This window comes from Pelodiscus sinensis, chromosome 5 (assembly GCF_052426305.1).
Source record: "Pelodiscus sinensis isolate ZL-2025 chromosome 5, ASM5242630v1, whole genome shotgun sequence".
NCBI classification, from domain to species: Eukaryota; Metazoa; Chordata; order Testudines; family Trionychidae; genus Pelodiscus; species Pelodiscus sinensis.
This window is the reverse complement of record NC_143056.1, coordinates 9404933-9432513: the sequence shown is the minus strand read 5'-3', so window position 1 is coordinate 9432513 and position 27581 is coordinate 9404933. Positions and strand designations below refer to the sequence as shown.

The 27581-nt window shown below is 50.0% G+C and overlaps 1 protein-coding gene across 25 annotated transcripts in view; it reads right to left on the bottom strand.

Moving 5' to 3' along the window:
• Positions 1 to 27581, bottom strand: part of FBXO34 (F-box protein 34) — a 77770-nt gene that overhangs the window by 5281 nt on the left and 44908 nt on the right. For 11 of the 25 annotated variants that reach the window (XM_075926261.2, XM_075926260.2, XM_075926253.2 and 8 more), the window contains one exon: positions 5674 to 5873. The exons of 4 other annotated variants lie outside the window; for them this stretch is intronic. In XM_075926261.2, coding sequence (XP_075782376.2) covers positions 5674 to 5753 — 80 coding nt within the window. In that variant the 5' untranslated portion in view covers positions 5754 to 5873. Of the gene's footprint in view, positions 1 to 5673; positions 5874 to 25016; positions 25493 to 26813; positions 26959 to 27121; positions 27323 to 27581 lie in introns of those variants that run through there. 10 more of the 25 variants (XM_075926263.2, XM_075926258.2, XM_006120104.4 and 7 more) reach the window with 4 other exon arrangements.

Here is a 27581-nt window from a genome sequence, read left to right as displayed (position 1 = left end):
CAGCAGAGGGAAGGGTGTGTGGTGCCCACCAGATCGGAGAGCTAGGCTGTGTACTGTGCAGGCACATCGCGTACTGACAGGATGGGGGGGCTAGTCCACCCTCCCGGAAGATGCACAATCTAGAGGTCCCTTTGGATCCTGCGCTGCTAGGAGTCCGTCAAGTAGCAGAAATGGCCAAACCTCTTTCCAATCCATCCCCTTGCTCCCAGCCTGGAGCCCAGACCTGGAGCCCAGACAGTGCCACAGTTACATATGTGCTTGTCACCAGCAGGCTGGATTAGTGCACTGGGCTTCACTACCCCACGGCCACTCGGAAGCTCCAGTGTGTGTAGAATGTGGCTGCCCCGGGCCTACTGGGCACAATTCAAGGTGTTCATCTAGACTCCTTTATTGGGCCTAGACCACTTCTTTCTCATTGGGACCATGCTGCTTTGTTCTCCTCCCAGCTTGGTTCCAGAAGTACCCGACATTAAGATCTAAAAGCACAATCGGTCGGCCTTATACCACCAGACCTCTGGACTAAAGCAGTGCCAAGGCCAATCTCCCCCTTGGCCAACTTTCCGATCAGCTGCGTCCTCTCAGGCCACACTCAGAAGCGAGTCAGGGTGAGGCCACTAACCGTCTTGGAAGAGAGACGACCAAGACACATCCAGGCTGTTGCGTGCAGAAAATGGAGCCTGTGATACAGTAGGTGGCGCTCGCGCCTCTTCATGCTGGATCCCGGAAGTGCTGCCTTTCACTCCAGAAATCAAGCAATTTCTGGGGCACCACGGGTCCCATGGGGAGAGAGAGAGACATGTGCAGTTACAGACAGTTTTGCCTTTTGGAGTCCAGTCACTTGGAAGTAGAAAGTAAAATTCTCAGATGAAATTTCTATTGTTCCAGGAACTTTGTAAGATTGAACAAAGCCTCCTCGCTCCTTTCTCACTTATTTTCTGACATGCACTAAGCTGGGCAATCACTAAACCATCCTTCATTAGGGAGACTGCTGCTGAAAGTAAGGCACAGTATTAATAAATAGGACTAAACTAATTACTCCAACATGCCTTGCCAGTAGAGCTGGTTCAGCTATTCAAGGCTATTTCTGCTTTATGGCAAGAGAAAGAGTAAAATCACAGAATTATCTATTATGCATTCTGCGTTTTTAAGTTCTGTCATTACCTCCGGTATTTCGGTTACTGTTAGGCTTGGTGGAGAACACCACTGAAGGCTGAACACATTGTATCACACATGAGGAAGTTATAATATAGTTAAGCATTGTTGCAAGAATAACTGGCACATGTGAATGCAAAGTTCAATTACACCAGGTCTCCTTTACAATTACTGAAACTCCTAATAACTTTAGAGAGTACTCATTCCCACAGCCCGGTGGTGCCATCGGAGTGTCAAAGTTTTCAGTCACTGGGGAGACAGCAAGTTGCATTTCAAACAAATTCTACCAACAGACTTTACAGCACCAAAGTTTCTTGGGAGCAAAAAAAAAAAAATAGTTCTCATCCACTGCAATGTGAAGGTAGCAAAGACAGAGCCGGTTTTTAGATGAACCAGCTATTCTCCCCACTCCAGAGTACCAGCACATATTCTCCTGCTAGAATCTAGAAGAGAAACAAGATTCTGCTGATCAGAACTCGCTCACAATATGAACAGAGCTGCACACCCCAACTTGCGATGTGTCACAGCATTCCAGCGCTGCACAAGCGCTACTGTGGCAGCTGCAGGGACATTTTTTAAACTGAGGGGGTTTTTAATGAGTTACTAGGAGGCGGTTCTCCCTGCTCGCTACACTCGCCAACCCCCGTCTCTGGGGATAGGCAGGCCCGACTTTCCCTGAGGCCGCTGGGAATGGGAGAACCGGGGCCACAGTAGCCCCTGCCACTCGCCCAGCCTCCCTGGCTGCAGCTAGCCCCGGCCTCTCGGCCACCACCCCTTCCCCACCACAGCCCCGGCCTCTGGGCCACCCTCTGGCTGCCGGACGGCGCAGGCCATGGTCTCTCAGCCCCCCTCCAGCCACCAGAGGCGGGCCGTTGCCAAGCCAGCCGTGGCAGGTAGGGCTCTCCCCTGGCTGCAGGGAAGGGGAGGTCAGGGCCAGCCAGGCCCGGGCGGCAGCATCCAGGCTGGCAGTGGGTGGGGCTTGTTCCTGTGGACGCAGAGTGACAGGAAGACCGTCCTCCCACAGGAAAAGGTTTTTCTACATATGGAGAGAAATACAAGAGTGAGTCATGTGATCCGGGTCTTACCCTTGTGCTATTTATTCTAAAAGTCAATTGGTTTTGCTCTGCTATACGTTTTCAAGGTGTTTCGGATTGTTTCGTCCAGACAACGACATGCACCTTATCTGGGCGGGAGCTGGAACCTTTGGCACCTGGTTAACGGACAATTGGGCCACTTGGCACTGTGGGCAAGAACGTTACCTGGAAGCCTCCGGAAAAGGATCAGCAGTAGGATAATTAGCTACATTGTTATTTAAATGACCATTCTGTCTTGAAGCCGCTGAGATAAAGGGGCACTTTACACATCTCTAAGGTAAAACAAAAACTGGTCTGGTGGCGCTGTATAGACTAACAAAACTTTTACATGGTACCATGAGCTTTCCTGGGCACAGCCACCCGCCTTTCTCTTCCCCACTGTGCCCACCCCTCCTCTAGCCCCCCTCCCCATCCCCTAGCCTAACGTCTTCCTCTTCCCACCTGCCCTGCCTCTCTCCTCTGCCCTCTGGTGCCTGTCTCTCCCCTCCCTGTGTCTGCCCTTCAGCTTCACCCCCCACAATCCCTTGCACCCTCCTGGTGCCTCCCCCTTCCCTCCCAATAACTGCCCCCCTTGCCCTCTTTCTTCCTGGTGCCCAACCCTTCACCTCCCTCTGCCCCAGTTCTCCTCACACCCCTTTGTGCCCTCATACATGACTTGCTCCATCCCCTGCCTTCCTCATGCCCACCCCTCCTTTCAACCCCTCTTCTCCTGGCACCCACTCTTCCTCCCTCTTGCCCCATTTTCCCTCCCCTTTTCTCTCCCAGCATCACCCTGTCCCCTCCCCTCTCCCACCCTCACGGACACCTTCCCTCCCCCTTCCTGCCCTTTCCCTCATTCTCTCCTCTTGGACCCCTGGCATTTGTCTCTCCTCTGCCCTGCCCCTTGGTGCCTTCCCTTTTCTTCTCATGCTCTGGCCCCCTTCCTCTCTCCTCAGCACAAGCCCCTTTGTCTCCTCACCCCACCTTCACCTTAGTTCTGCCTCTGCCCCTTTCCTTCTGCCTCCGACGTGGCAGGCAGCTGTCCCATTTGTGGGGGCTGGAGCCGGGGCAGTAGTGCTATTTTTAGTACCATGGTTCCAGCCCCAGAAGTCGCCACGCAGCCCTGATCCTAGGTGCTCCAGAGGCAGGACCGTATGCCTGGACTAGAACTTGGGCTGCCTGCAATGCTATTTTTAGCACTTCGGGCAGCCCCAGCTCCAGTCCCAACATGTGGGGCGGTTGCCCGCCATGTGGTCCCACCCTAGGAGCAGCTGGGACCAGGGCTCGGACCACGGTACTAAAAATAATACTGTGACCTCAGCTCCAGCCCCAACACGCGGAGGCGGCCACATGGCGGGAGACTGCCCTGTGTGTCAGGACTGGAGCCAGGGCCATGATGCAATTTTTAGTACTGCGCATAGGCTCCAGCTCCAGCAGCCTCCATGCGGCCCACCCTGGCGGCCGCTCCAACCCCAGGGAAGGGCCAGGGCCACATAGTGGCTGCCCAGCAGCTCCTGGAGCAGGGCAGTCACCGGCCATGGCTTTGCATGGCTCTTCTAAGAAAAGATGCACAGGTGGCAAATTCTTGGTGAGCGCCCGTGCAGGCGCACACCTTAGAGGCAACCAGGCTGACCTCCCCTGGTCTGACAAACTCCCTTGTTCAGGACCGCTCAGCTTGTCATGCACATTTTTTGTGGTTTCAGAGGGGTAGCCAAGTTAGTCTGTAACTGGAAAAACTTTTAAAAACAACAAATAGTCTTACAGCACCTTAGAGACTAACAAAAAATGAAGATGGTATCGTGAGCTTCCGTGGGCACAACTCACGTCTTCAGATGAATGGAAGCGGGCCAGGCTCCCCAATCCAGCTACATCCCCCATAATGCACCATGACCAGGAACACTTATGATTCAAGAGAGACGGCCATAGTACATGATAGGCGATTTCATCTGGTCTCTGGAGAAGAACAAGACCACGAGGCACCCAAACTGCAACTCCCATAAGGCCCCATAGTAGCTCCATGCCAAACATTTCAATATTCACATTTCTGCTCAAACACTGAAATTTTCCATAAGGGGAAAAAAATGTCTTTGACTAGCTCTCGTGTGCAATTCCCATGGCCAAGCTGTTGGAGACTATAAAAGGCCAAAGTCAAACAAATTACTGGGACCAACGGCCAAACATGACCTTGGACATGGCACTTTGTCTTCCTGTGCCTCAGCTTCCCCATCTGCAAAATGGGAGTAATGGCCCTGAGCACTTTTGTAAACCACTTGGAGATGCAGACTGCAGGGTCAGAGCTAGTTATTAGTAAAGTACACTGTGGCTCTAATCAACCCATTTGTCACATCTTTGGACGCCCCCAAAATCATTTGGCCCAGATTCTGTTCCCTCTGCACTGGTCAGGCAGAGCAAAGCAGCCTAAAAGCTGCTCTACAGGGCATTCCAAAGAACCCTCCTTGCATAGGCCAATCTCTGGATGGCATAACGTCAGTAAGTCTGGTTTTATACCACCCACTCCCCTTCCTCCAGTGTACAGAGATGGACATGGGGTGGGAGCAAGCAGAGCTGGCTATAACACATTCCTACCGATCACACAGAGACAACTTAGTCCCACAGGAGTCAGTGGGAGTTTTGCCCAAGTTAGAGTGCAAGATTTGGCTGTGGGTCAACAACAGATTGAGGGAGTATCCGCTCCCTCCACCCAGAGAAGAAAGTTATTACTCAGAATTTATATTTCACATGCACACAGGTCTGAGAGGCTGAAGGCTGGCTACTTCCCCACCGAGTCAGGAAGATTACAAGATTTCAACAGCTTTAAAAAGGAGAAAGAAGTTGATATTATTAGCTTGAATCCAGCGTTGTAGTTTGTAATTTGCATGTCTCAAATGCAGCGATACAAAAGTTGTTCTCAGTCACAAAAGCACTTGGAAAAGTAGCCACGCAGAGGCTCAGAACTGCCTTGTAAGCAACAATATTTGAAAAAGGAGGACACAATTGAATTTAGTCAGAAAAACACGTGTCCACTTCAAGCAAAATTTAAGTTTGTACTAATCTAATTATTCACTTTCTAGGCAAATGGACCACCCTACTGATCACTGAGGTTTCTTTTTCAAGCTCCCTACATATTTCAAAGCCTACTCCAGCAACCCAGTCTCCAATTATATTTTTATTCTGATGCTGTATCCCCATGAAATTACAGCTGTTGCTACCAAAAAAAAAAGAAATTCCAAAGACTTCTCCGAGGGTACCGAAGCAGCAATAATGACTGGGTAGCTGTCATTATCTAACAACAAATATTAAGGAACAATTTGCACTCCACAGAAGTACTGTGAATATTTTGCTTAAAGGCAAAGGCCCTCCAAAACAAGGGCTTTAGAAGAGTTTGACTGGCACACAAAGCAGGGAATGAAGGAGCAGGCCGACATGTGTTAACCGGGTCTGTTTGTACCGTTTGACTTGATGGAATGCAGAAGATGTGGAATTCAGTGCTTCCCTGTGGAGGCCAGCTCGGCAGGAAGTTTTCATCATAATGCTCTCCCCATCTAAGGCACACTGTCACAGCCAATCCATCTTTGTTCACACACAGGGCTCCCTCATCCGCTTTCCTTGCCCCACACAGCGTTTCACTGACTCTCTGCCGCCTAGACACTGGGGGAACAAAACAAATAAACAAACGATACTGTTAGAACACAAGGACTTTTCCTACATGAGGCGCAGGACCCAACACAATGGCGTTATGATCCTGATGTCTGGGCACGGCTAAGACATCTCCTCACCGCCCGCATGTTTGCAAGGCTAATCACGAAGTTTGAGTCTACTCATGGCTGCAACAACATGTCGCATGCTTTCCACCTTCCAAAGACGGTGGCAAACAATACACACACTCCAGGACGCTTTCTGCCTAATCGACAAGGATTCCTGAAGCACCTTATAGACTAACAGATGTATTGGAGTATAAGCTTTCGTGGGCAAAGACCCACTTCGTCAGATGCATGTAGTGGAAATTTCCAGAGGCAGGTATAACTATTCAGGCAAGAATCAGACTAGAGAAAACGAGGTAAATTCTATCAGGATATTGCATATTTATACCTGCCTCTGGAAATTTCCACTACATGCATCTGACAAAGTGGGTCTTTGCCCACAAAAGCTTATGCTCCAATACATCTGTTAGTCTATAAGGTGCTACAGGACTCCTTGTCACTTTTGCAGATCCAGACTAACAGGGCTACCCCTCTGATACTTTCTGCCTAATGGCACTGCAGAGGGGTGTGGTTTTCCAGGCTGAAGTTAAAACGTGGAGGCAATCAAATCGTTAAGGCTGCCAGAAAACGATTGCTAGCTTTCCAAGTGGAGGGGCACGCTGGATTTCAAAAAGTCCAGACGCTGCCTTAGAACTTCGAGGAACTTCTATTAGCACTGCAGACAGATAAGGCTAGCAAATCCACCAAAACAAAGCTGCGAGGGATCTTACCAGCCTGCACCAGAGTTCTGTCCTTGCGGCAGAAGCTACAGCACAACGTTAGCATTGGGACTGTAACAACCGCCACTTTCAAAACTGAAACCTAAAAGGAAAAAGTGAACCAGCACGAGACCTGGAAAAACTCATGCATTAAAATGTGAGCTGCCAGCAGCTTGTTCACCAGCGCATTGTTTGCTTCCTCTCTAGAGGACAATGTGCAGTGACGCTACAGTGAAGGAATGCCGCTTTACCAAGCTAACTGTAACTCCGTGACCCAGAAGATTTACCATTTGTTGGAGCAGGTTGGTCTATCCCTATCAACTGCTCTGCACAGCAGCCTGACTGCTGCCCCTTTCTTTCAATGAAATCACGGTTGCGTAGACAAGCAGAATTTCCTCGCAGGAGGAGGAATTTGCTACTGCCAAGTGTTTGCTGAGACAGAAAATTCTGCTGCCAGAGAGCCTCCTGCAACCGGTGAGCAGGTGCTTGCCTGCCAAAAAGCAAGCCTTGCCGATCAATCAGTGACTCTCTTCATAGGTTCACGCGTGGCTCTGCTAATCAATACTTTGTCCATGCTGATTATAGCTCAGCCGGTCCACCCACAGCCTTTCTTACAGGGCACTCCTGGAGGGAAGGGAATCTAGCCATGACTCACTGGAAAACTAAGTAAGAGGAACTTTCCTGCAAAGAGAAGGCAAGCTGGTTTGCATTCAGATGCAAGGCGATGGTGGAAATTAAGAGTGGCAGCTATTTTGCACACCCTTTGGAGGTGGAAAAGCAGGTCAGTCGACTGTCCATACATGTCCAAGCAGAAGCCTTAAAAATAAAAATAAAATCAGAAATTTACACTATTATCCTGCAGTCTTCACAGGGAAAAAGCAATGCTATATATTCCTGGAATATTATCGAAGTTTCTTGACAAACTGAAGGGAAAAAAAGCCATGTTAGAATGCTAGAGATGGCCGGGGCCAAGGAGGTTAGAATTAGAGACTTTCTGACAATCCATGGGATGCAAAACAAGAGTTTAGGGTGCTTTGAACTCTCACAACAAGCATGAAAACTTCCTACTATGCTATCTTCTGGGTTACGGAGTTACAGTTAGCTTGGTAAAGCGGCATAGTCCCAATGTAACCTGTGTGCGATAAAGACCTAATTGCAAAGGTAAGTGTAGTAGGGTCACTGATGTAGGAGGTCAGGATTTACTGCCGTGGTGTCTGGCAGGCCTCTGGCTCCATCGGTGAAGATAACCAGAAGGATGCCAGCGTGTGTGCTCGATGTTTGCCGTGTTGACTTGCACAATTAGTCGACCCAGTAGACCCGCGGGGGCCCCCAAAGATTACAGATCACATCAGCATCAAAGGCACCCGGCCAGGTTTATTGTGAAGTGAAGTACAGTCATAGTTGTCAGTAGACTCTACCACATCACTACACATGTGTACCCCAGATAAGAACATAAGAACGGCCATACTGGGTCAGACCAAAGGTCCATCTAGCCCAGTATCCTGTCTGCCGACAGTGGCCCCAGAGAGGGTGGACCGAAGACAATGATCAAGCGATTTGTCTCCTACCCCATAACAATGGACTCAGCGCAACCAGTGGGAGACCCTACTGCTGGACGACTGTCCCCTGCCCAAGACAGCACTCTATATACAGGTACAAACAAGTCACACGTTACTCCTGACGTGTCAGGTTGCCACCCTCTGATGCTACTTAGATACCGCCCATCACCCTGCACCTCGTGGTTTGATTACATCATTTCTATCCACCATGCTGTCATTTTAAACCCTTACCAGGGTCTGTATCTGGGGGGAGTGGGTACCAAGGTCTTTTTTAACAAGCTGGTGGTACCATCCTTTTGGAATGTGCTTTCAACTCCTGAACAGCACCAATTACTGTTTTACAGTCGGTACCTTAGGACCAATAACATCTGGGCCTATTACCAGCTAGTGTTTTGCACTCTCAGCCCTGTTCGAGCCAAGTTCTGCAAGCAGGGGCCTGCCTCTTGCTCACAGCTTAGTTTTGATATTAGCAAGGTCTTGACCAGTGTTCCCGCTAAGATTTTCCATCCGTGAGTGGAGTGAGTTTTGTCTTGTGCATCAATACTGACGTTGTGTGCGCATGGTGCACAGACTCACCACGGCCCGGCTACAGCTGTGGCACATGGGGCAGCCCCACCCTCACCATGTGGTCCGGGCCGCCAGAGCAGCCCCCAACTGCCAGAGCATCACCCCTGCCACAATGACCCTCCTGCTGCCAGAGACTCTTCCCAGCAGACCTGCTGCAGCCCAGGACTCCCACGCTCTACCTGGGCTATGTGATGGCTGCACCAGAGAGGCCGTGGTGCTATTTTTAGCACCACTGCCCTGGCCCAGGAACAGCTGCACTGTGGCCCCAGCAACAGTCCCAGAATATGGGGCAGCCACCCACCCACCCTCTAGCCCCACCTGTGGGAGCAGCTTGGGCCATGGCTGCATGGCAGCTGCTAGGGATGGGATCACAGCTGGGGCCGTAGTGCTATTTTTAGTACCACAGCCCATGCTCCAGCACCCAGCTGCTGCGTGGTCGGCCCAGCTGTTCCCCCAGGAGCAGCTGGGGCCATGGCTGCGCAGCTCTGCTGAAGAGGTGGGTGGGGCTGAAATTTTTGTTGCATGCCTGCACAGACGCGCACCTTAGAGAGAACCCTGTTCTTGACCATTGTTAGCTAGGCCTCAGGCCTCAAACCGGGCTTGTGCTACATGGGCTTTCGTTTTAGGCCTTCATCTTACTTCAGGGAGCACTTAGATCCAGATTTGAAACCCAGACTTTGGCCTTGCTTCTCTTTTTGGGCTCATCCATACTGGGATTTCAGACCCCTTGGTAACTGTCACGTGGTGACAAGAGGAACTGTGTGGGTGCTCATGTAATGGAAACTGCGACATTTTAAAAATGTCGAACACCTTATGTATGGGTTAAAATAAGCAATGTGCATGTTATTTCAGGGCACTGTGCTAGTGTAACTCCAATACAAGTATCTTAAGTGCTTCTGAACAAGTTAATATTCATAAATAGCATGCACAGATATCATCTCCAAATGCCACCTGTACCATATCTGTGTGGCACAAAGTCGCACCAAAAACCAAGCCAACCAGCACATCCTAACTGATGGCGAGTGAAGCCAAGCTGAACAACATAAACTTCGGGGTAAATTTAAATCAGGGGCGGGGAACCTCAGGCCTGGGATCCAGATGCAGCCCCCAGTTTGCCTGGATCTGGGCCCAAGGCTCAGCACCCCCCCCCCCCCCACAGCTTTGGGGAGCCCACACTGGTTCTCTCGCCCCCCCTGCTGCCCAACAGCAGGGCTGGAGCGCAGAAAATCTACTAGGCCGGGCCCCCCTAGGCTCTGCTGTGTGAGGGGAATGTGGGGAGTGTCTTTCTGCTTCTCAGTTGGGGGCCACATCAGTGAGGTTTGATTTTTTTTGGCTTCTCACTTGTGTGCAGCCCCCGACTGATTTTCCTGTGGGTCAGTGGCCCCCGATCCAAAAAAAGTTCCCCACCCTGATTTAAATAGTTCATTCAAAATACTGCAAAAAGAAGAAGAAAACCTAATTGTACCCAGAAGTGTATTAAAAGAGTCAAGGACAATTTCACATGGCCTTTTGCAAGGGACTGAAAGTGGAGATTACAGCGAAGGGGGAAGAGTGTGTCAGGGGAGGGGTGAGAAAAGCAGGCCTGAGAGACTAGTCATCAGAAATGTGTTAGAGAAAGGTGTTAACTGTTACACTATGGAGAGCTATTGTACCGAATGTAAGCCAGTTGTCACCAATATAAACCGCATGGCCTGCAAGCATAATCCCACACAATGGGTTTTAGTCCCTCATTAGCGGCTGGTCCATATAAACATAAGAACGGCCTTACTGGGTCAGACCAAAGGTCCATCTAGCCCAGCAGCCTGTCTGCCAACAGTGGCCAGCACCAGGTGCCCCCAGAGGGAGTGGACCGAAGACAATGATCAAGCGAATTGTCTCCCGCCATCCTTCTCCATCCTCTGACAAACAGAGGCCAGGGACACCATTTCTATCCCCTGGCTAATAGCCTTTTATGGACCTAATCTCTATGAAATTATCTAGCTTCTCTTTAAACTCTGTTATAGTCCTAGCCTTCACAGCCTCCTCTGGCAAGGAGTTCCACAGGTTGACTATGCGCTGTGTGAAGAAAAACTTTCTTTTATTAGTTTTAAACTTGCTACCCATGAATTTCATTTGGTGTCCTCTAGTTCTTCTATTATGGGAAATAATAAATAACTTTTCTTTATTCACCCTCTCCATACCATTCATGATTTTATAGACCTCTATCGTATCCCCCCTCAGTTTCCTCTTTTCTAAACTGGAAAGTCCCAGTCACTTTAGCCTCTCTTCACAGGGACCCGTTCCAAACCCCTCATCATTTTAGTTGCTCTTTTCTGAACCCTTTCCAAGGCCAAAATATCTTTTCTGAGGTGAGGAGACCACATCTGTACACAGTATTCAAGATGTGCGAGTACCATAGTTTTATACAGGGGCAGTAAGATGTTCTAGGTCTTATTTTCTATCCCTTTCTTAATAATTTCTAACATCCTATTTGCCTTTTTGACCGCCGCTGCACACTGTGTGGACGTTTTCAGAGAACTATAAAGGGGGCCCTTAGATTGCTAACGTCTCCAACGTAATAGACCCATTCCTTCAGCTGGAGCAGTAGAGAGATTTCTGTTTCAGATCCAGACATCCAGGACTCAGCTCCTGAGGTAGTCACCGAAATGTTCTCCACCACTCTATCACTGCTAGAGACTGCGACTCTTGGAAAAGCTATTTCCAGTTTTCACCCTCAATTGTTTTTTCAATAATGAACGCAATACCAAAGCTGTGCAGAAAACAGAAAAGGGAACCAGCACCAATGTGCACTCATTTTTTTCTATCCATGTGCAGAATAAATTTTGCATGTGCGCATATGCACCACCACTCCAAACACACATTGCCAGCTGCGGGCGCTCTGCTAATCCACCAGGTGGCACCTCAATCTCTCCTGGCTGGCTGCCTAAGCACTCAGCTTACAGGGAACTGACCAGCAGTCTCATCCAATACTTGCAATCCCCCACTCCCTTCCAGATAAGGCCTGGGAAGGAATAAGATAAGCTCCACGCTGTGTGAACAGACACATTTCTCCTTTAGAGCAATGGCTGGCTGGCAGTTCAACTGGCACGGCAAACCTTTGCATCCTATTACCGGCTTTCTATACTGCTGCAGCAGTTCGAAAACAGATACCCTAACTCAGCAGAGACAGATGAGAGCAAACGCAGAGTCACCTCTCTTCCTTTGGGCAGCGAGGTCCTAGCCGTGCTATTTGAGGTCTGCCTTTTCTGGCACGAACATGATCTCTAAAAGCCTCTGCTTTACACCATAGCAACACTGACCGACACAGGATTCACCAGCCAGAGCAGGCCAAGCACTCTGGCAGAAATGTCCCTGAGCTCTAGCAGAGGAGGGGACCCTGCAGCTCGCCGGCTGCTTCATTTCGTCTGGCCTACAGTGGGTCAGAATCCCCAAGCCTCAGCACTTCCCGGCCCACACGCACAGGGGCTGGGGCCATGTCCCTGAGGACTCTAGGTTTGGGGGCGGGGGCCAATCAGGAAGCGCAGTGTGCTGCCCCCAGCACTGGCTCGGGACCGCAGCCAATGGGAATTGTGGCAGCAGCACGCACCGCGGAAAGGCGCCTGGCCTTTCTGACTAGGGACAGAACATGGCTGATGTTTCTGGGAGTGGGGGCGGGGCGGGGTGGGGCAGGCAGACAGGGTGTGTGCCTTAGCCCCGTTGTGCTGTCGACTGGGAGCCACCTAAGGTAAGCCCCTGAACCCCCTTCTGCACCCTAACTCCTTCCCAGGCCCTGAGCTCCCTCCTGCATCCCGAACTTCCTCCTTCACCTCAACCCCCAGTCCTGAGACGGCTCCAGGCCCCCAAATCCCTCATCCCAAGCCACACCTTCAGACAGGGCCCTCACTCCCTCCTACACCCCAACCCCTGCCCTGCACAGAGCCCTCTCCTACACCCTGAACCCCTCATCTCTGGCCCCACCGAGGGAAAGCCCCACAAGTCATTGGCTGCCCTCCACCCCCAAGGGGCCATACGTGGTCCCGGATTTTTTCCGTGGGTCACTGGCCCCTGAGAGAACAAAGGGTTCCCCACCCCGACTTAAAAGTTCCTCAACCTTCTGGTGCAGAAACAAACGTGATACTGTTCCTGGTCAAACAAATTACACCCCAGGTCCATTCCAATTTCATTCAAAATTTCTGGATGTTCCTGAAGTGCCTGATCCTACTGAAGAAGTATAATGGGCTAGCATGAAGAAAATTCAGAATTGTGCAAATCAGGCTCATTTTCTCAAGCTAAGCAAGGTTCTGTCATTACGCTAGCTGGATGGAAGACAGCCAAGTCATTCTGAAGAAATTATGTTAACTATTTCATAGATAAGGAAATAGTCAAGATTAATACGGTGGGGGTGTCCAATCTTCCACCAGATGGAAATCAAATCCCAGCATAAAAGATCCCAAAGCAATTTCACAAGACGAGAGCATGTGTCCAAATTCCACTTTGGCTATCCACCTACAGCAAGTTCTCCCTATAACTTTTGTTGGAATAGTCGAGAAGATACCCAATTCTTTCACTTTCCAGCCTTACCTGAGTGCAGAGTCTAATAAAAATGCTGTGCAGTCTCCCTCCTCTGAGAGGATCCTAGCGAAGTGCAAAATCTTTGCTTACACTTCATTTAGTTTCAACATTCACACGGCTCCGGATGGCACAAAGCCATTCACAGAAACTGGCAGGATTGCGTAGGCCAAGTACCGTTGATGAGATATCATATGTCAGAGCCAAAACCCCACACCCTCTTGACTTATGAAACACCAGAATAATGATGTGCCAACAACAAAAATAAGGCTCGATGACCCGGAAATACAAGGAGGGGGAAGGTGAGGTAAAGGGCATAGAGATCAAACCCTTCAGGACATCAAGGAGGGCTGAGGTGCTTTGTATATGACCCTGATCTTGCAAGAACAGCACAGGTTCACAGGACAAAGCACGGAAGGAATGAAAGACAAAAGTGAAATTAACAAGTGTTTTGTCAGCAAGACATGAGAAGTCATTCTTCCGCTCTACTCTGCGCTGGTAAGGCCTCAGTTGGAGTATTGTGTCCAATTCTGGGTACCGCATTTCAAGAAAGATGTGGAGAAATTGGAGAGGGTCCAGAGAAGAGCAACAAGAATGATTAAAGGTCTAGAGAACATAACCTATGAAGGAAGGCTGAAGGAATTGGGTTTGTTTAGTTTAGAAAAGAGAAGACTGAGGGGGGACATGATAGCCATTTTCAGGTATCTAAAAGGGTGTCATAAAAAGGAGGAAGAAAACTTGTTCATCTTGGCCTCTGGGGATAGAACAAGAAGCAATGGGCTTAAACTGCAGCAAGGGAGGTTTAGGTCGGACATTAGGAAAAAGTTCCTACCTGTCAGGGTAGTTAAACACTGGAATAAATTGCCCAGGGAGGTTGTGGAATCCCCATCTCTGGAGACATTTAAGAGTAGGTTAGAAAAATGTCTATCAGGGATGGTCTAGACAGTATTTGGTCCTGCCACGGGGGCAAGGGACTGGACTCGGTGACCTCTCGAGGTCCCTTCTGGTCCTAGTATTCTATGATTCTATGAAGTAAAACCCTACACGACACAGGAAACCACTCCCTACATCAAGGTATGCTATATAATAGGGATCCCATTTAATCAGTTAACTGGTTAAAAGTTACATTTCACTGGTTAACCAATTAAGCGGGATCCCAAAGGGCTGGTAGCCCTGGGAGCTGTCGGTTAACCAGTTACTCGTTAGCATCACGCTTACCATGTGACCGGTTAACCACGCACATTCCTAGTAAGGGATGCTGCACAGTCTTGTGTTCAGGAGAGGAAAGCGCTCAGGAATTGTGGTCACAGAACAGTGCTTACGACGCTGCTCAAAAAGTGCACTGAGGGTGATGAGGGTTTGGTTGTTAGTTTTCCAGCATCAAGTACTCAGTTCATTGAATACAGGACTTCAGAAGTATGTGGCACAACCCAAGGCTGTTAGGAAATATCACCCAAGTGAAGATGCTACCACAGGCTTCTAGAACAACATTATTTGGGGCGAAGCTAGTTAAAGAAGCCACACAAATGGCAGCCATGACTACAGATAGCAAGCCCGCCAGTGCGAACGTAGCCCCATGTTGCAATGAGCTAGCCAGACCCTACGAGATGTGTTTTTCAAGACTCCGGGCAGCTCAAGCCATCTCCCCAGCCACCACATCATCTTGCTATGACATAGTTAAGCCGGTCGAACATAAAGATTACGTGGTTTTAAATAAATTCAGGCGATTCGGTGTTCACTGCCATATTTGATAAACATCATGAGATGATCAAGGAGGTGCAGAACAAAAGTGCTGAAGCAGCACAGAAATGAACACAGCCCACTCATCAGTCACTGCTACATCATTAAAAGAATACAAAGTTGTCTACAGACCTACCAGAGTGTTCAGCGCCACTCACTCAATGAAAGGTGGAGCTTCTAAGAAAGCCAGTTCTGTGCAATTATGTGCGCTTGCCACGGCAGGATCAGAAGAGCTAGGAGACGTCCACAGAGCCTAACAGCCGTATGCAGAGCCATGATGCCACTTGAATGCATCTGTTCTCAAACACTTATACTTCCTAAACATTGGGCTCCCCTTTCATTGATCACAGTGCAGCTTTTAAGGAATTACATCGCTAAGCAGCAGCACAAGGAGGAGCAATGCAGAGGGGTGGGAAAGACCAGGCACGCACATTGTAAATTTACAAAAAAAAAAAAAAAAAAACCCCACCTAAAACTGGTTTCAAAGCCATATGTGCTGAGGCACTAGAGACCCAGGTCCTCAGAGTAATGGTCAGCTATCAAACGAAAAACAGTAGAGGAGGGGGTTGCAGGCTGTGACGCACTCCAACTTTTTCTAACTCATTTCAGTTCATGGTGTCTAGGCTAGACTCCTGCTCCCCAGATAACAGACCCATGGCAAGATCTCCAAAGACTGCCTTCAAGAGAACCGTGCCATCTAAAAGTGTCAAGACAACAGACCAGTATGAAGACTGATCTTCATCCATTTCTGATGCCACCCCCTATTCCTGCACCCAGTCTTCCCTATTGAAAGTTGCAGGAATTAACTGGAACAGGAAGGCCTCCAATCAACCGGAAGGCCTCCAAGCAGGAAAGAAGTTCTACACACACAGTGTTTTGATGAAGTCTGGCAAATATCCACTATGACCGTGGTCACCAACCGGTCGCTTGCAAGCTACTGGTCGATCTCGAGGCCTCGACCAGTCGCTCGCGAGGTGTCCTGTCAGCCCCGCCCCCATTTCCCTCCCACCCCCCAGAAGCCCCACTACTTACCTCGAGAGAAGGCGGAGGTAGTGTCGGCTTCCGGCGCGCGGGGTTTTGGCCCCGGGGATTCCCAGCGCGAGGAGGGGGTTGACGCCGGGAAAAGCACCCGTGGGGCTTCCCTGCGCGAGTGGGGGGGTCCGCCCCCTGGGCAGGCACGTGCAAGGCTTTCCTGCACGGGGGGATTGGCCCTGGGGCAGGGGCAGGGGCGCGCACGCGCGCGGGGCTTCCTGCGCGGGTGGGGGGCTCGGCACCCTGGGCAGGCGCGCGTGCGAGGCTTTCCTGCATGGGGGGGGGGGTGACCCCGGGGCAGGTGAGCGCACGCGGGGCTTCCCTGCATGGAGGGGGAGTTGGCCCCGGGGCAGGCGTGCACGCAGGGCTTCCCTGGGGGTGGGGTCGGCCCCGGGGCAGGCACGCGCTGGTTTCCGGGGGGAGGGGGGGGGAATGCTGGGGACTCTCTGCCTCCACTGGCCCCCCACTCCCCTGTCCCCACTCCCCTGTCCTCAACTACAGAATGCTGTCCCCATTACTGTCTCCACTCCCCGAACTCTGTCCCCAGCTACAGAACTGTCCCCACTCCCCTGTCCCCAGCTACAGAATGCTGTCCCCACTCCCTGAATTCTGTCCCCATTTGTGTCCCCACTTCCCGAATTCTGTCCCTACTCCCGTCTCCACTCCCCGAACTCTGTCCCCACTCCCATCCCCATGCCCCGAACTCTGTCCCCACTGGCACTCTGTCCCCTGCTGCAGAATCCTGTCCTCTGCCCTCCCAACACCCTGTTCCCTCTCCCCTGTCCCCACAAAATGTATAATTATAAATGCTTCATTTTAGATTTAAATAGCATGAATAAAAAACAGCCCATTTATTTCATAACTATAAACATGTGGTTTTAATTGTATGTATCGCATAATTTAAAAATAAACTGTTTATCAGAGTGTGTAAGTAAGGGCTGGGGGTAGCAAGTGATGGACAGGAGAATAGAGAGGGCGGGGCGGGGCTTCAAGGAAGGGGAGGGGCTTCAAGGAAGGGGCGGGGCGGTAGATCTTCGCCTGTTCTGAGATTTAAAAAGTGATCTTGGGTTTAAAAAGATTGGAGACCACTGCACTATGACCATCTGGTGATGTTTCCCCTTCAGTGTTTAGCCTTTCAAAGCTATTCCCACCTCCACTAGCCTCTTTCTTCCCAACAAGGTCATTGTTTGATTGGAGTCCTAATAGTCCTCACAGCTATTTTCTCTGTATTGTTTCATAAAGGACGTGGTAGAGAATCTGTAGTTCTTATTAACAGTAATTGTATAGAAGTGCAAACTCTCATGTTGCCTACTGCCTGGGGGCAGAGTTTACTCAATCCCAAATGGTTTTTACACATCTCCGGGAAGGCAGACAATGAGTAATTCCATTACTGGTGCTTAATGAACAATCCGTTGAATCTGCTGCTGAAAGCCTACTTCTGACCCCTAGAGAGATGCATCAAACGGACTGACTAGGTCCAAGGTTCCCAGGACAGACAAAGAAGCTTTGAACAAAACTGTCTGTGAACACCCGGTGGAGAGACTCACTGGGGGGCAGGCTGAGATACAGGCATACGCTGCAAGGATGCAGTGTGTCTCACTCAGCCCCAATGCTGGAGGCCGGGGAGAGAGGGAGGGAGAGGAAAGAGAGGCAGGGAGAGGCACCTGGAAAGGAAAAACTATGGTTTAGGTCAGATAACATCACAGAGGCCTTTTGTTGTATTGACCCTCTCCTCTGAGTGATGAATTCCTATGGATAAATAAATACACTAAACTGAACAAGCTGTCCTGCCTGGATTCTAACACTAATCACAGCACTTGGAGGGAGTCTATACCTGTGGCCAAAGCCCAGCTGGACCGGCTCAAGACACACAAGCAGGGAAGCTGTGATCTGGAGAGGCAATCTAGGAACGGGGCAAGTGCACATTCCAACCTGAGAGAAAAGCAGGCATGGGCCTGTAACTTGGAAAGCTGGCCCATGGAGAGGCTGAATGAAGGGGTCCATAGAAACATGACACAGACACTTCAGACTGATATATAATGCTCTAAGGGGTATGTCTACACTGACCATCTAACCATCCCGGATTTTCTAGGACAGTCCTGATTTTTAATCTCTTGTCCCAGTGTCCCCATGAAGCACTGAATTCTCCCGGAAAGCCCCAAAGCTTCAAATACAGCTAGAAGTGGCTGCACGCTGCTGTTACCCCTCCCCTTCCCTCGGCTGGGGGAATAGCAAGAGCAGGGACACTTCCTGGAGGCCTTCCCTGCTGCTCAGGAATCCAGCCAATAGGAGTAGCAAGAGGTGGTGCCTGTTGAGAGCAGGCAAAAGAAAGTAATTTGCGACAGGCGGGGGTGCAGGGAACCAGCTGGAAATGACCTCCCTGGGTCTGGAAAAATCCCTCATCTGGGACCAGTCAGGTCCCAAGGGTACCGGACCAGGGAGGTCCAACCCCTACCCCAAGTCCCCTCCTGCACCCTCCCTCCTGCTAGTCACCCTAACCCCAGTCTGCTCCTGCACCCTCCCCCTTGGCAAGGCATCCTACCCACACCACCCTGCTCCTGCATCCACTGTTGCTCTTGCACCCTCCCTCCTGGCCACACCCTGCACCATCCCTTGCTCCTGCTCCCTCGCCCGGTCAGACACCCTACTCCCAGCCTGCTTCTGCACCCCACATCATACACAGCCCTCACAACCTCTCCCCCGTCTGTACCCCACCTCCCTCCCAGATCCTGCACTCCATCCCTATCCCACTCACGGGCAACCCTCATTTTTGTCCCCACCCCGGAACCTAAGGGGGTCCATAAAATCCACCAGCAAAGTAAATCTGGCCTATGGGAAGCCCTAAACCTCAGTCCCTTTCCCTTGCCCCGTGAGACAATGCCTTTCTGAGTTATACTGACACACAAAGTGAAACCAGTGCTAAAGACCCCACGTCCAGTGAGAGAAAGTGCTGCTATCAGAAGAAGTCAATTCAAATTGACGGGCTCTCCAATATTCTTCAAAGATCACCTCTACCAGGCAATGGTGCTTTTACTGACTGGTCCTTTATATTTTTGAAGGGTGACTCAATGTTAACTGGATCTTCTTGGGTAATGTCAACCAACTGCTTTGGGCCCAATCCTAGCTTAAAGTTTAAATTCGATCAGGCCCTTTGTAAGCAGGTTGGGAAGTGGTCTCATTTGGCAATTACTCTTTGGGTACCTCTACACTACAGCGCTAATTCGAACTAACTTAGTTCGAATTAGTTAATTCGAACTAATCTAATTCGAACTAACGCATCTAGAACTAAAAACTAGTTCGAATTAGCGTTTTGCTAATTCGAACTAGCATGTCCACATTAAGTGGACCCTGAACCAGGCTTAAGGATGGCCAGAAGCAGTGCCGGCAGGGCATCAGATGAGGACTTAGAGCGTGGAGATGCTGTCTCAGGCTAGCCGAGGGCTGTGCTTAAAGGGTCCCGACCCCCACCCCGGACAGACAGTTCTCAGGGGTGCCCCGCTTGCAAAGCAGTCCTGGCTTGGAGTGCCCGAACTACCCACACTGGGCACATCACACCACTTGGCCATCAGCCTGGCTGCACTTGCCGCAGGCTGCCATCTGGGGAGAGGGAGCAATTGGGGGGCTGCAGGAGAGCTTCCACCCCCAGAAGCCCGCAGAGCCAGCCCAGTCCTCCCCATCGGGGGCTCGTACCCCATTCCTCCCTCACCTCCTTCCACTTACCCTTCCCTAGCCCCTTTTCTTGATGTACAAAATAAAGGACAATTGTGTTCAAAAATGGAATCTGTCTTTATTGAACAAAACTGGGGGAGACTGGGAAAAGGAGGTGGGAGAGGGGAAGAGAGAGGCTGGGAGAGGGGAGGGCAACTACAATGATCAGGGGTTGGGAACAGGTCCCATATGAAGAGAGGCTAAAGAGACTGGCACTTTTCAGCTTAGAAAAGAGGAGACGGAGGGAGGACAGGATAGAGGTCTCTAAAAGCAGGAGTGGGGTGGAGAGGGTGCATACAGAAAAGTTCTTCATTAGTTCCCATAAAGAAGGGCTAGGGGACACCAAAGGAAAGGAATGGGTAGCAGGCTTCAAACTAGTAACAGAAAGTTGTTCTTCACAAAGCAAAAAGTCAACCTGTGGAACTCCTTGCTGCAGGAGGCTGTGAAGGCTAGAACTAGAACAGAGTTTAAAGGGACGTGAGATCAAGTCATGGAGGTTGGGTCCATGGAGTGCTATTAGCCAGAGGGTAGGAGTGGTGTCCCTGCCCAAGGTTTGTGGAAGGCTGGAGAGGGATGGCATGAGACAAATGGCTTGGTCACTGTCTTCGGTCCATCCCCTCCAGGGTCCCTAGGGTTGGCCGCTGTCAGCAGACAGGCTACTGGGCTAGATGGACCTTTGGTCTGACCCAGTACGGCCATTGTAAGCTCAGGGCTCAGGGTCGGGGGTCTCAGTGGACCACCTTGATTTTCATGCACACCTGCTCCTGGGTGGCCAGGCTGGCAGCTCTCCTGCCCTAGCTGGCCACTTTCCTGTGCCTAGTGCGGAGATCGTGGACGAGGGCCACGATGTCCGCACTAGCCCAGGCGGGTGCCCGCCTCTTGCGGTCCCAGGCAAGCTCCCGGGAGCCGCCAGCCTGGTCCCGGGAAGAGGGGGAGGGCTAGGGGGCATCGGGTGGGTGGCTCGATCCGTGCCAGGTGCAGGGTCTGCTGGCTGGGTGCTGGCAGGCTTGCACCTGGCACGGGCACCGTAGCCAGCCCGTGTCCCTTTAAGAGGTCCGGGGCCGGGAGGGGGGCAGACGAGTTTCACTGGTGTTGGCCAGAGTGGCCACCAGGGAAACCTGGGGAGGGCTAGCCTCCCACTAGTTCGAATTAAGGGTCTACACAGCCCTTAATTCGAACTAGTAAGTTTGAACTAGGCTTAATCCTCGTGGAATGAGGATTACCTAGTTCGAACTAAGCGCTCCGTTAGTTCGAATTAAGTTCGAACTAACGGAGCGCTAGTGTAGCGCCTATGAAAGTAAGTTCGAACTAACCTCCGTTAGTTCGAACTAACTTTGTAGTGTAGACATACCCTTAGGTATTATTTACATAATATAGGCATTGCCATCATGGTACTGACATAGACATTTCTCAGTAGCTTTACACATAGCCCAGCCCCATTGACCTCCATGGGAAATGTACCTTTCAAGCAGTGGTGGTGAGGGTTAGTGACATGGTCTTCTCCAGCCTGTATAACAGGGGTGGGCAATAATTTTTGGTAGGGGGGGCCACTCCAAGATTTTGGTAAGTGGTCAAGCACCACACTTTTCTGTGGAGGGGGTGCAGGGTCTAGGCTGGAGGTTGGGTGCAGAAGGGCCCATGGGGAAAGGGACTGGGGTGCAGGAGACAGCGTGGGGTCTGAGAGGGAGTTTGGGTGGAGGAGGGGGTTGTGACCCGGGTCAGGGGATTGGGGTGTAGGATCAGGGATGGGGTGTGGGTACAGGAGAGGATTCTGGCTTGGGGGTGGGTGTAGGAGGACGTACAGAGTGTGGGAGGGAGCTGTCACCTGGGGTAGGGGGTTTGGATGGTGATCTGGGGGAGGGAGATGGGGTGCAGGAGGGCTTGGGGTGCCAGCGGCAGGCTCTGGCTGGGAGGTGCTTACCTAAGTGTCTCCTGGCCAGCAGCCCTGCAGCACCCCCAAGGCAGGCTGGGCTCCCTGCCTGCTGCAGCCCCAACCCGCTTGAAAATACAGGCTGCTCCCTCCATGTGGCTCTCAATTTGGGCTGCCCCAGTCACTCAGGCCAATCTCTCCGCTCCTATTGGCTGGCGTCAGTTCTTATTGGCCAATTATTTACAGCCAATAGGAGCTGAGGATGGGCCTGTGGGTTCCGTCTGGGTGGTCCCCGGGACAGATCCTGGGGCCTGGCGGGCCAGATCCGGCCCGGGGGCCGTATTTTGCCCAGCCCTGCTGGGCAAATCTACTTCGTTGCTTCAGAGCTGCTGTGTGCTCGGGGTTACTGGGTACAGGCTTAGTGTTCAAGGCTATGACTTATGAGAGACATCTGAATTTTATGACATGTAAAGCCCACGATTTGTGATGCTGTGGAAATTTCTAAATTAGCCTTTCATCTGAGCTGCTGCTGCTTTTGTGGACAAGGGGCTGAAAGAGACCCCGCCTTCCCTACTATGGAGCAACAGAACTTGCTCTACAAGTAGACATGTTCTCTATGAGTTCTCCAGACTTCATGCTCTCACTATAAAGCTACCTTTGGCTTTTCCTTTAGAAGATTTGCTGGGTTACATACAAAAGATGCTGGAAGCGAAGGCAAGTTTCAGTTGCAGGACAAAGCCAACAAGCTCTCAATCCAGCCAGTCTGCATGATTTTTTAGGTGGTGAATGGGGTGGGGGGTTTTCTTTGTGACCACTCTGGATCGCCAACCTAATAGACCTCAGACTCAGTGGTGGGGCTGGAATTTTTTGGTTGGTTTTGTGTTTTAAACAGCTCTCTCCTTAGCACAGCAACATTAATTCTAAGCAGCTTTTTCCTATAAATCAGTGACATGATTGATTACAATAGTCATTTCATAACCACGCATTGCTGGCTTTCAGGTTTAAAGAGCATTTGTGACTGAAGAGACTAATTTGGCTCATCCTAGTAAATTCAGTATAAGTTGTACCTCCCTAAACCAGGATTCTCTGGTCCAGCAACATGTGTGGTCTGGCAGGACCATGGATAGAATCATAGAATCATAGAATAATAGGACTGGAAGGGACCTCAAGAGGTCATCGAGTCCAGCCCCCCACCCTCAAGGCAGGACCAAGCTCCGTCTACACCATCCCTGACAGATGTCTATCTAACCTGTTCTTAAATATCTCCAGAGAGGGAGATTCCACCACCTCCCTTGGCAATTTATTCCAATATTTGACCACCCTGACCATTAGGAATTTTTCCTAATGTCCAATCTAAACCTCCCCTGCTGCACTTTAAGCCTATTACTCCTTGTCCTGTCCTCAGAAACCAAGAGGAACAAATTTTCTCCTTCCTCCTTGTGACACCCTTTTAGATATTTGAAAACCGCTATCATGTCCCCCCTTAATCTTCTTTTTTCCAAACTAGACAAGCCCAGTTCATGAAGTCTGGCTTCATAGGTCATGTTCTCTAAACCTTTAATCATTCTTGTCGCTCTTCTCTGTACCCTTTCCAATTTCTCCACATCTTTCTTGAAATGTGGCGCCCAGAACTGGACACAGTACTCCAGCTGAGGCCTAACTAGTGCAGAGTAGAGCGGCAGAATGACTTCACGAGTTTTGCTTACAACACACCTGTTGATACAACCTAGAATCATATTTGCTTTTTTTGCAACAGCATCACACTGTTGACTCATATTCAACTTGTGGTCCACTATGACCCCTAGATCCCTTTCCGCCATGCTCCTTCCTAGACAGTCGCTTCCCATCTTGTATGTATGGAATTGATTGTTCTTTCCTAAGTGGAGCACTTTGCATTTCTCTTTATTAAACCTCATCCTGTTTACCTCTGACCATTTCTCTAACTTGCTAAGGTCATTTTGAATTATGTCCCTATCCTCCAAAGAAGTCGCAACCCCACCCAGTTTGGTATCATCCGCAAACTTAATAAGCGTACTCTCTATCCCAATATCTACATCATTGATGAAGATATTGAACAGTACGGGTCCCAAAACAGACCCTTGAGGAACTCCACTTGTTATCCCTTTCCAGCAGGATTTAGAACCGTTTACAATAACTCTCTGACTACGGTTATCCAACCAATTATGCACCCACCTTATCGTGGCCCTATCTAAGTTATATTTGCCTAGTTTATCAATAAGAATATCATGCGAGACTGTATCAAATGCCTTACTAAAGTCTAGGTATATGACATCCACCGCTTCTCCCTTATCCACAAGGCTCGTTATCCTATCAAAGAAAGCTATCAGATTAGTTTGGCATGACTTGTTCTTCACAAACCCATGCTGGCTATTCCTTATCACTTTATTAGATGTTCCTGGACCAGAGAGCCCAGGAACAGAGAGGCCTGATGGTGAGGCAGGAGCACAGTGGGGGGACCAGCAACTCACTAGGGAGCCCTATGTTGGGGGGAGGGTGTTGTGGCAGGGAATTCTGGCCTCAGTGGCCAGGTGGTAGCAGGCAGTGGCCATAAAGCTCTGGCTCCGTCCCCAGCCGTGCAGCTCCCGTGGCAGGCAGGGAACTCCATCCCTGGCAAGGGAGCTCCAGCCCGGGGAGCGCAGGCCGTAGGGGGGCAGGGGCTGGAGCCAGGCAGCAGCAGGGCCAGGCTGGAGCCCTAGTCCAGGGGCAGCAGGGCAGAATAAGCCATGAGGGGAGGGACCTCCTCTGGTCTGGCAAATCCCCTTGTTCAGGACCAGTCAGGACCTGAAGGTGCCAGACCAGGGAGGTCCAACCTGTAGAGTTGCCTGTGACCCAAGGTACCTAGCGTAGCCCACACTGAAAATGACACGGTCAGGGCAGGCTGCAAAAAGGAGAGTCAAGTCCCCCCCAAACTCAACTTAATACAAACGATTCACCAACCAGTCACAAACTGCTCCTGATTCCCCCACTAGTTACCAAAAAGTGGAACAAAAGAAAATCACACAGCCCTCTTTACTGCGATAAAGGAATTCAGCGATATGTAACAAGGGTGCCTAACCATAGCACTTCAGGCACCTACATTTCAGAATCAGGCCCCAGTGGCTCCCAAACCTTGTAGGTAACCAAACTCTTGCAGTGGCTCTCAACCAGCAAAAAGGTCCAGTAAAGCGCAAAATTAGTGAGAACCCTATTCACTGCAGAAAATGTTCTTCTGGCCCCCGAAGGCTAGCCACAGTACCAGACCAATTTGTATCTGACCCAAAATATCACACTGCCAGCCACTCCATAAATATCTAAGACCAAAGGTTTATTATAGAAGAAAAGAATGAGAAGAGAGATGTCAAATGGTAATAGCAATTGGGTCTATACATATGGCTTTCAAAGTCCATAGATCAGGGTCTTAGCAGCACTGGTGAAGGGCTTGTGAAGTCTTCTGGAAGACATCCAAAGCTAGGATGGGTCCATCGATGCTTTGTCCAAAGCTTCAGTTTGTAGAGAAGTTACTCCAGAGGTGAGGAGCAGGACTGAAGACCAAATGGAGATGATACAGCTGCTATTTTGTGTCCTTTGCCACGAGGCTTGCACATCCATTGTCTCAAACACATGGGCATGGAAGTCCCTTGAAGTCCCTTGTGCTCTGGCATGTCCCTACATGTCTTGCTGATTCTTAAGTGTAGCCCCTAACATCTCTCAAGCAGGTCATTCTGCAGCTGACTTCCATTGGTGGGCCATCAAACAGGCTAGAATAGTAGTGATGCCAGTCTGTCTGGAGAGGTCACCCAGAAATACAGAACAGGTTTGAGATACAGACACATCACACACATTTATAACTCATGGTGCACACACCTAGAGAAGCTTTATCGTATTGAGCAAATAACTCTCCACCTGATATCTTGCACGGTATATCTTGCAAGATTCACTGCAATTCTGCAACAGCAGCATCAATAGTGTCGAAAATGGTCACCCCTATTCTATATAGCATCACATGGGTGGTCTCTGAATATCTTTAAAAAACAGATTTCCCTTGCTCGTGGCAATTTCTGTTAGCCAATTTGGTGTACGCTTATCCATGTGCGTAACAAAACGTATTAATCTAAAACTACATCTTCAGCTCCCCTGCCTCTAGGTACACCAATACAGCGTAGTAGGTTATTTTATCTCACAACCACACAAAATGAGTGACCAAAAACGTCCCATCTGGAAGTTGAAACTGACATCACACTGATAAAAAACCCATCTCGGCAACATAGTAGAAGGTGGACAGTAACGGTTAACTATTCAGCGATATGTAACAAGGATGCCTAACCAGCTCTACATTTCAGAATCAGGCCCCACTGGCACCCAAAGCTTGTAGGTACCAAACTCTTGCAGTGAAAAGCTCCCTACATGCCTATGTTTTTGCCTTTGGGCATGCACGCTACATCTCCTGGCCAATCTCCTGCCTCTAGAGAAGAGATTATAGTTGTAAAAGTCACTCAGAAGCCTGCCCCACCGCCGAAAGGGTCACACCAGGGCAAATGTACTAAGAGTCAGGGCTACTCACAGCCCAAAACTAGGGACCCTCCACTATAAAGGCACCAAACCAGTCACAAAGAGCACTTCTGTCCACCATTCTGACCAGCAAGAAGTTACACTGGCAATCCCCTAAGACACTCCAGCTTCTCCTGTGCCACAACCCGCACCCCTCCTTACACAGATGAGAGTTTTGCAAACCAATCTCACCAATCCAAACACAGTCCCAGGTCACTTTATACCTCCGATCTGACCCAAAAGAGCAGGCTGGGCTGATCTTTTTAGAAACTAAATTGGAAAGGTTTAGTAATAAATGAAAGAAAGAAAGAAAGAAAGAAAGAAAGAAAGAAAGAAAGAAAGAAAGAAAGAAAGAAAGAAAGAAAGAAAGAAAGAAAGAAAGAAAGAAAGAAAGAAAGAAAGAAAGAAAGAAAGAAAGAAAGAAAGAAAGAAAGAAAGAAAGAAAGAAAGAAAGAAAGAAAGAAAGAAAGAAAGAAAGAAAGAAAGAAAGAAAGAAAGAAAGAAAGAAAGAAAGAAAAGGTTGAGAGTAAAATTGTTAAAGGAATCACGTTACATACACCAGTGGCAAAATTCCTGGAGCAGGCTTGTTGCAGGGGTGGAAAAGTCTGCTGCCTTATAAGTCTCTGGAATACATCCTCTGGTAGGATGGGTCATTGGTCTTCCGGGCTCAATTCATAGCAAAGATGCTCCTGATGTGATGAGCTGGAATGAAGACAAAGGTGGAAGAATACCCATGGCTCTCTCTATATTCCTGCCTGTACAGAGGGAATTCCACTCAGGATGGATAGGGCATTGGTGACCCCCGTCCCAACCACAAGACAAGCACCCATCCTGGTTTCCAGGACATTTCATAAACAGTCCTCACCATGGCAAAGGAGACGAGGAGGAATAAAATTCTGATTTAGATGCCAAGGAGTCCCAGGCTTTGGGGAGAGCATTGCAGCAAGTCCTAAGGCTATGAGTAGCTGATCCAACTTGCTGACTGCTGCCACAGCAATATGGGTAGAGCCGGCCACAGGTGTATGAAGAAACTCCTTGTGTCAAGTCCAGTACTGGCCCTATCTCCCTGGAGTGGGGAAAGGAAACATTAGGGCCAACAGACCACAGGGCTCAGTAGCCCACCCAGCCAATGGGGTTATAAAAGGATGCAGCCCTGGCCAAGTCTTGGACCAAGGGAGAGGTCAGGACAGAAAGGCAGAGGAAGTCCACTGCTGCCTGATATGCCACCGACATGGAAGCAGCAGGTGCCAGCATCAGCCTAGTTGGTACCAGACTCAATGAACGCGCTGGGGCCAGAACTGGAGTGAATGGTATGGAGCCTCTGT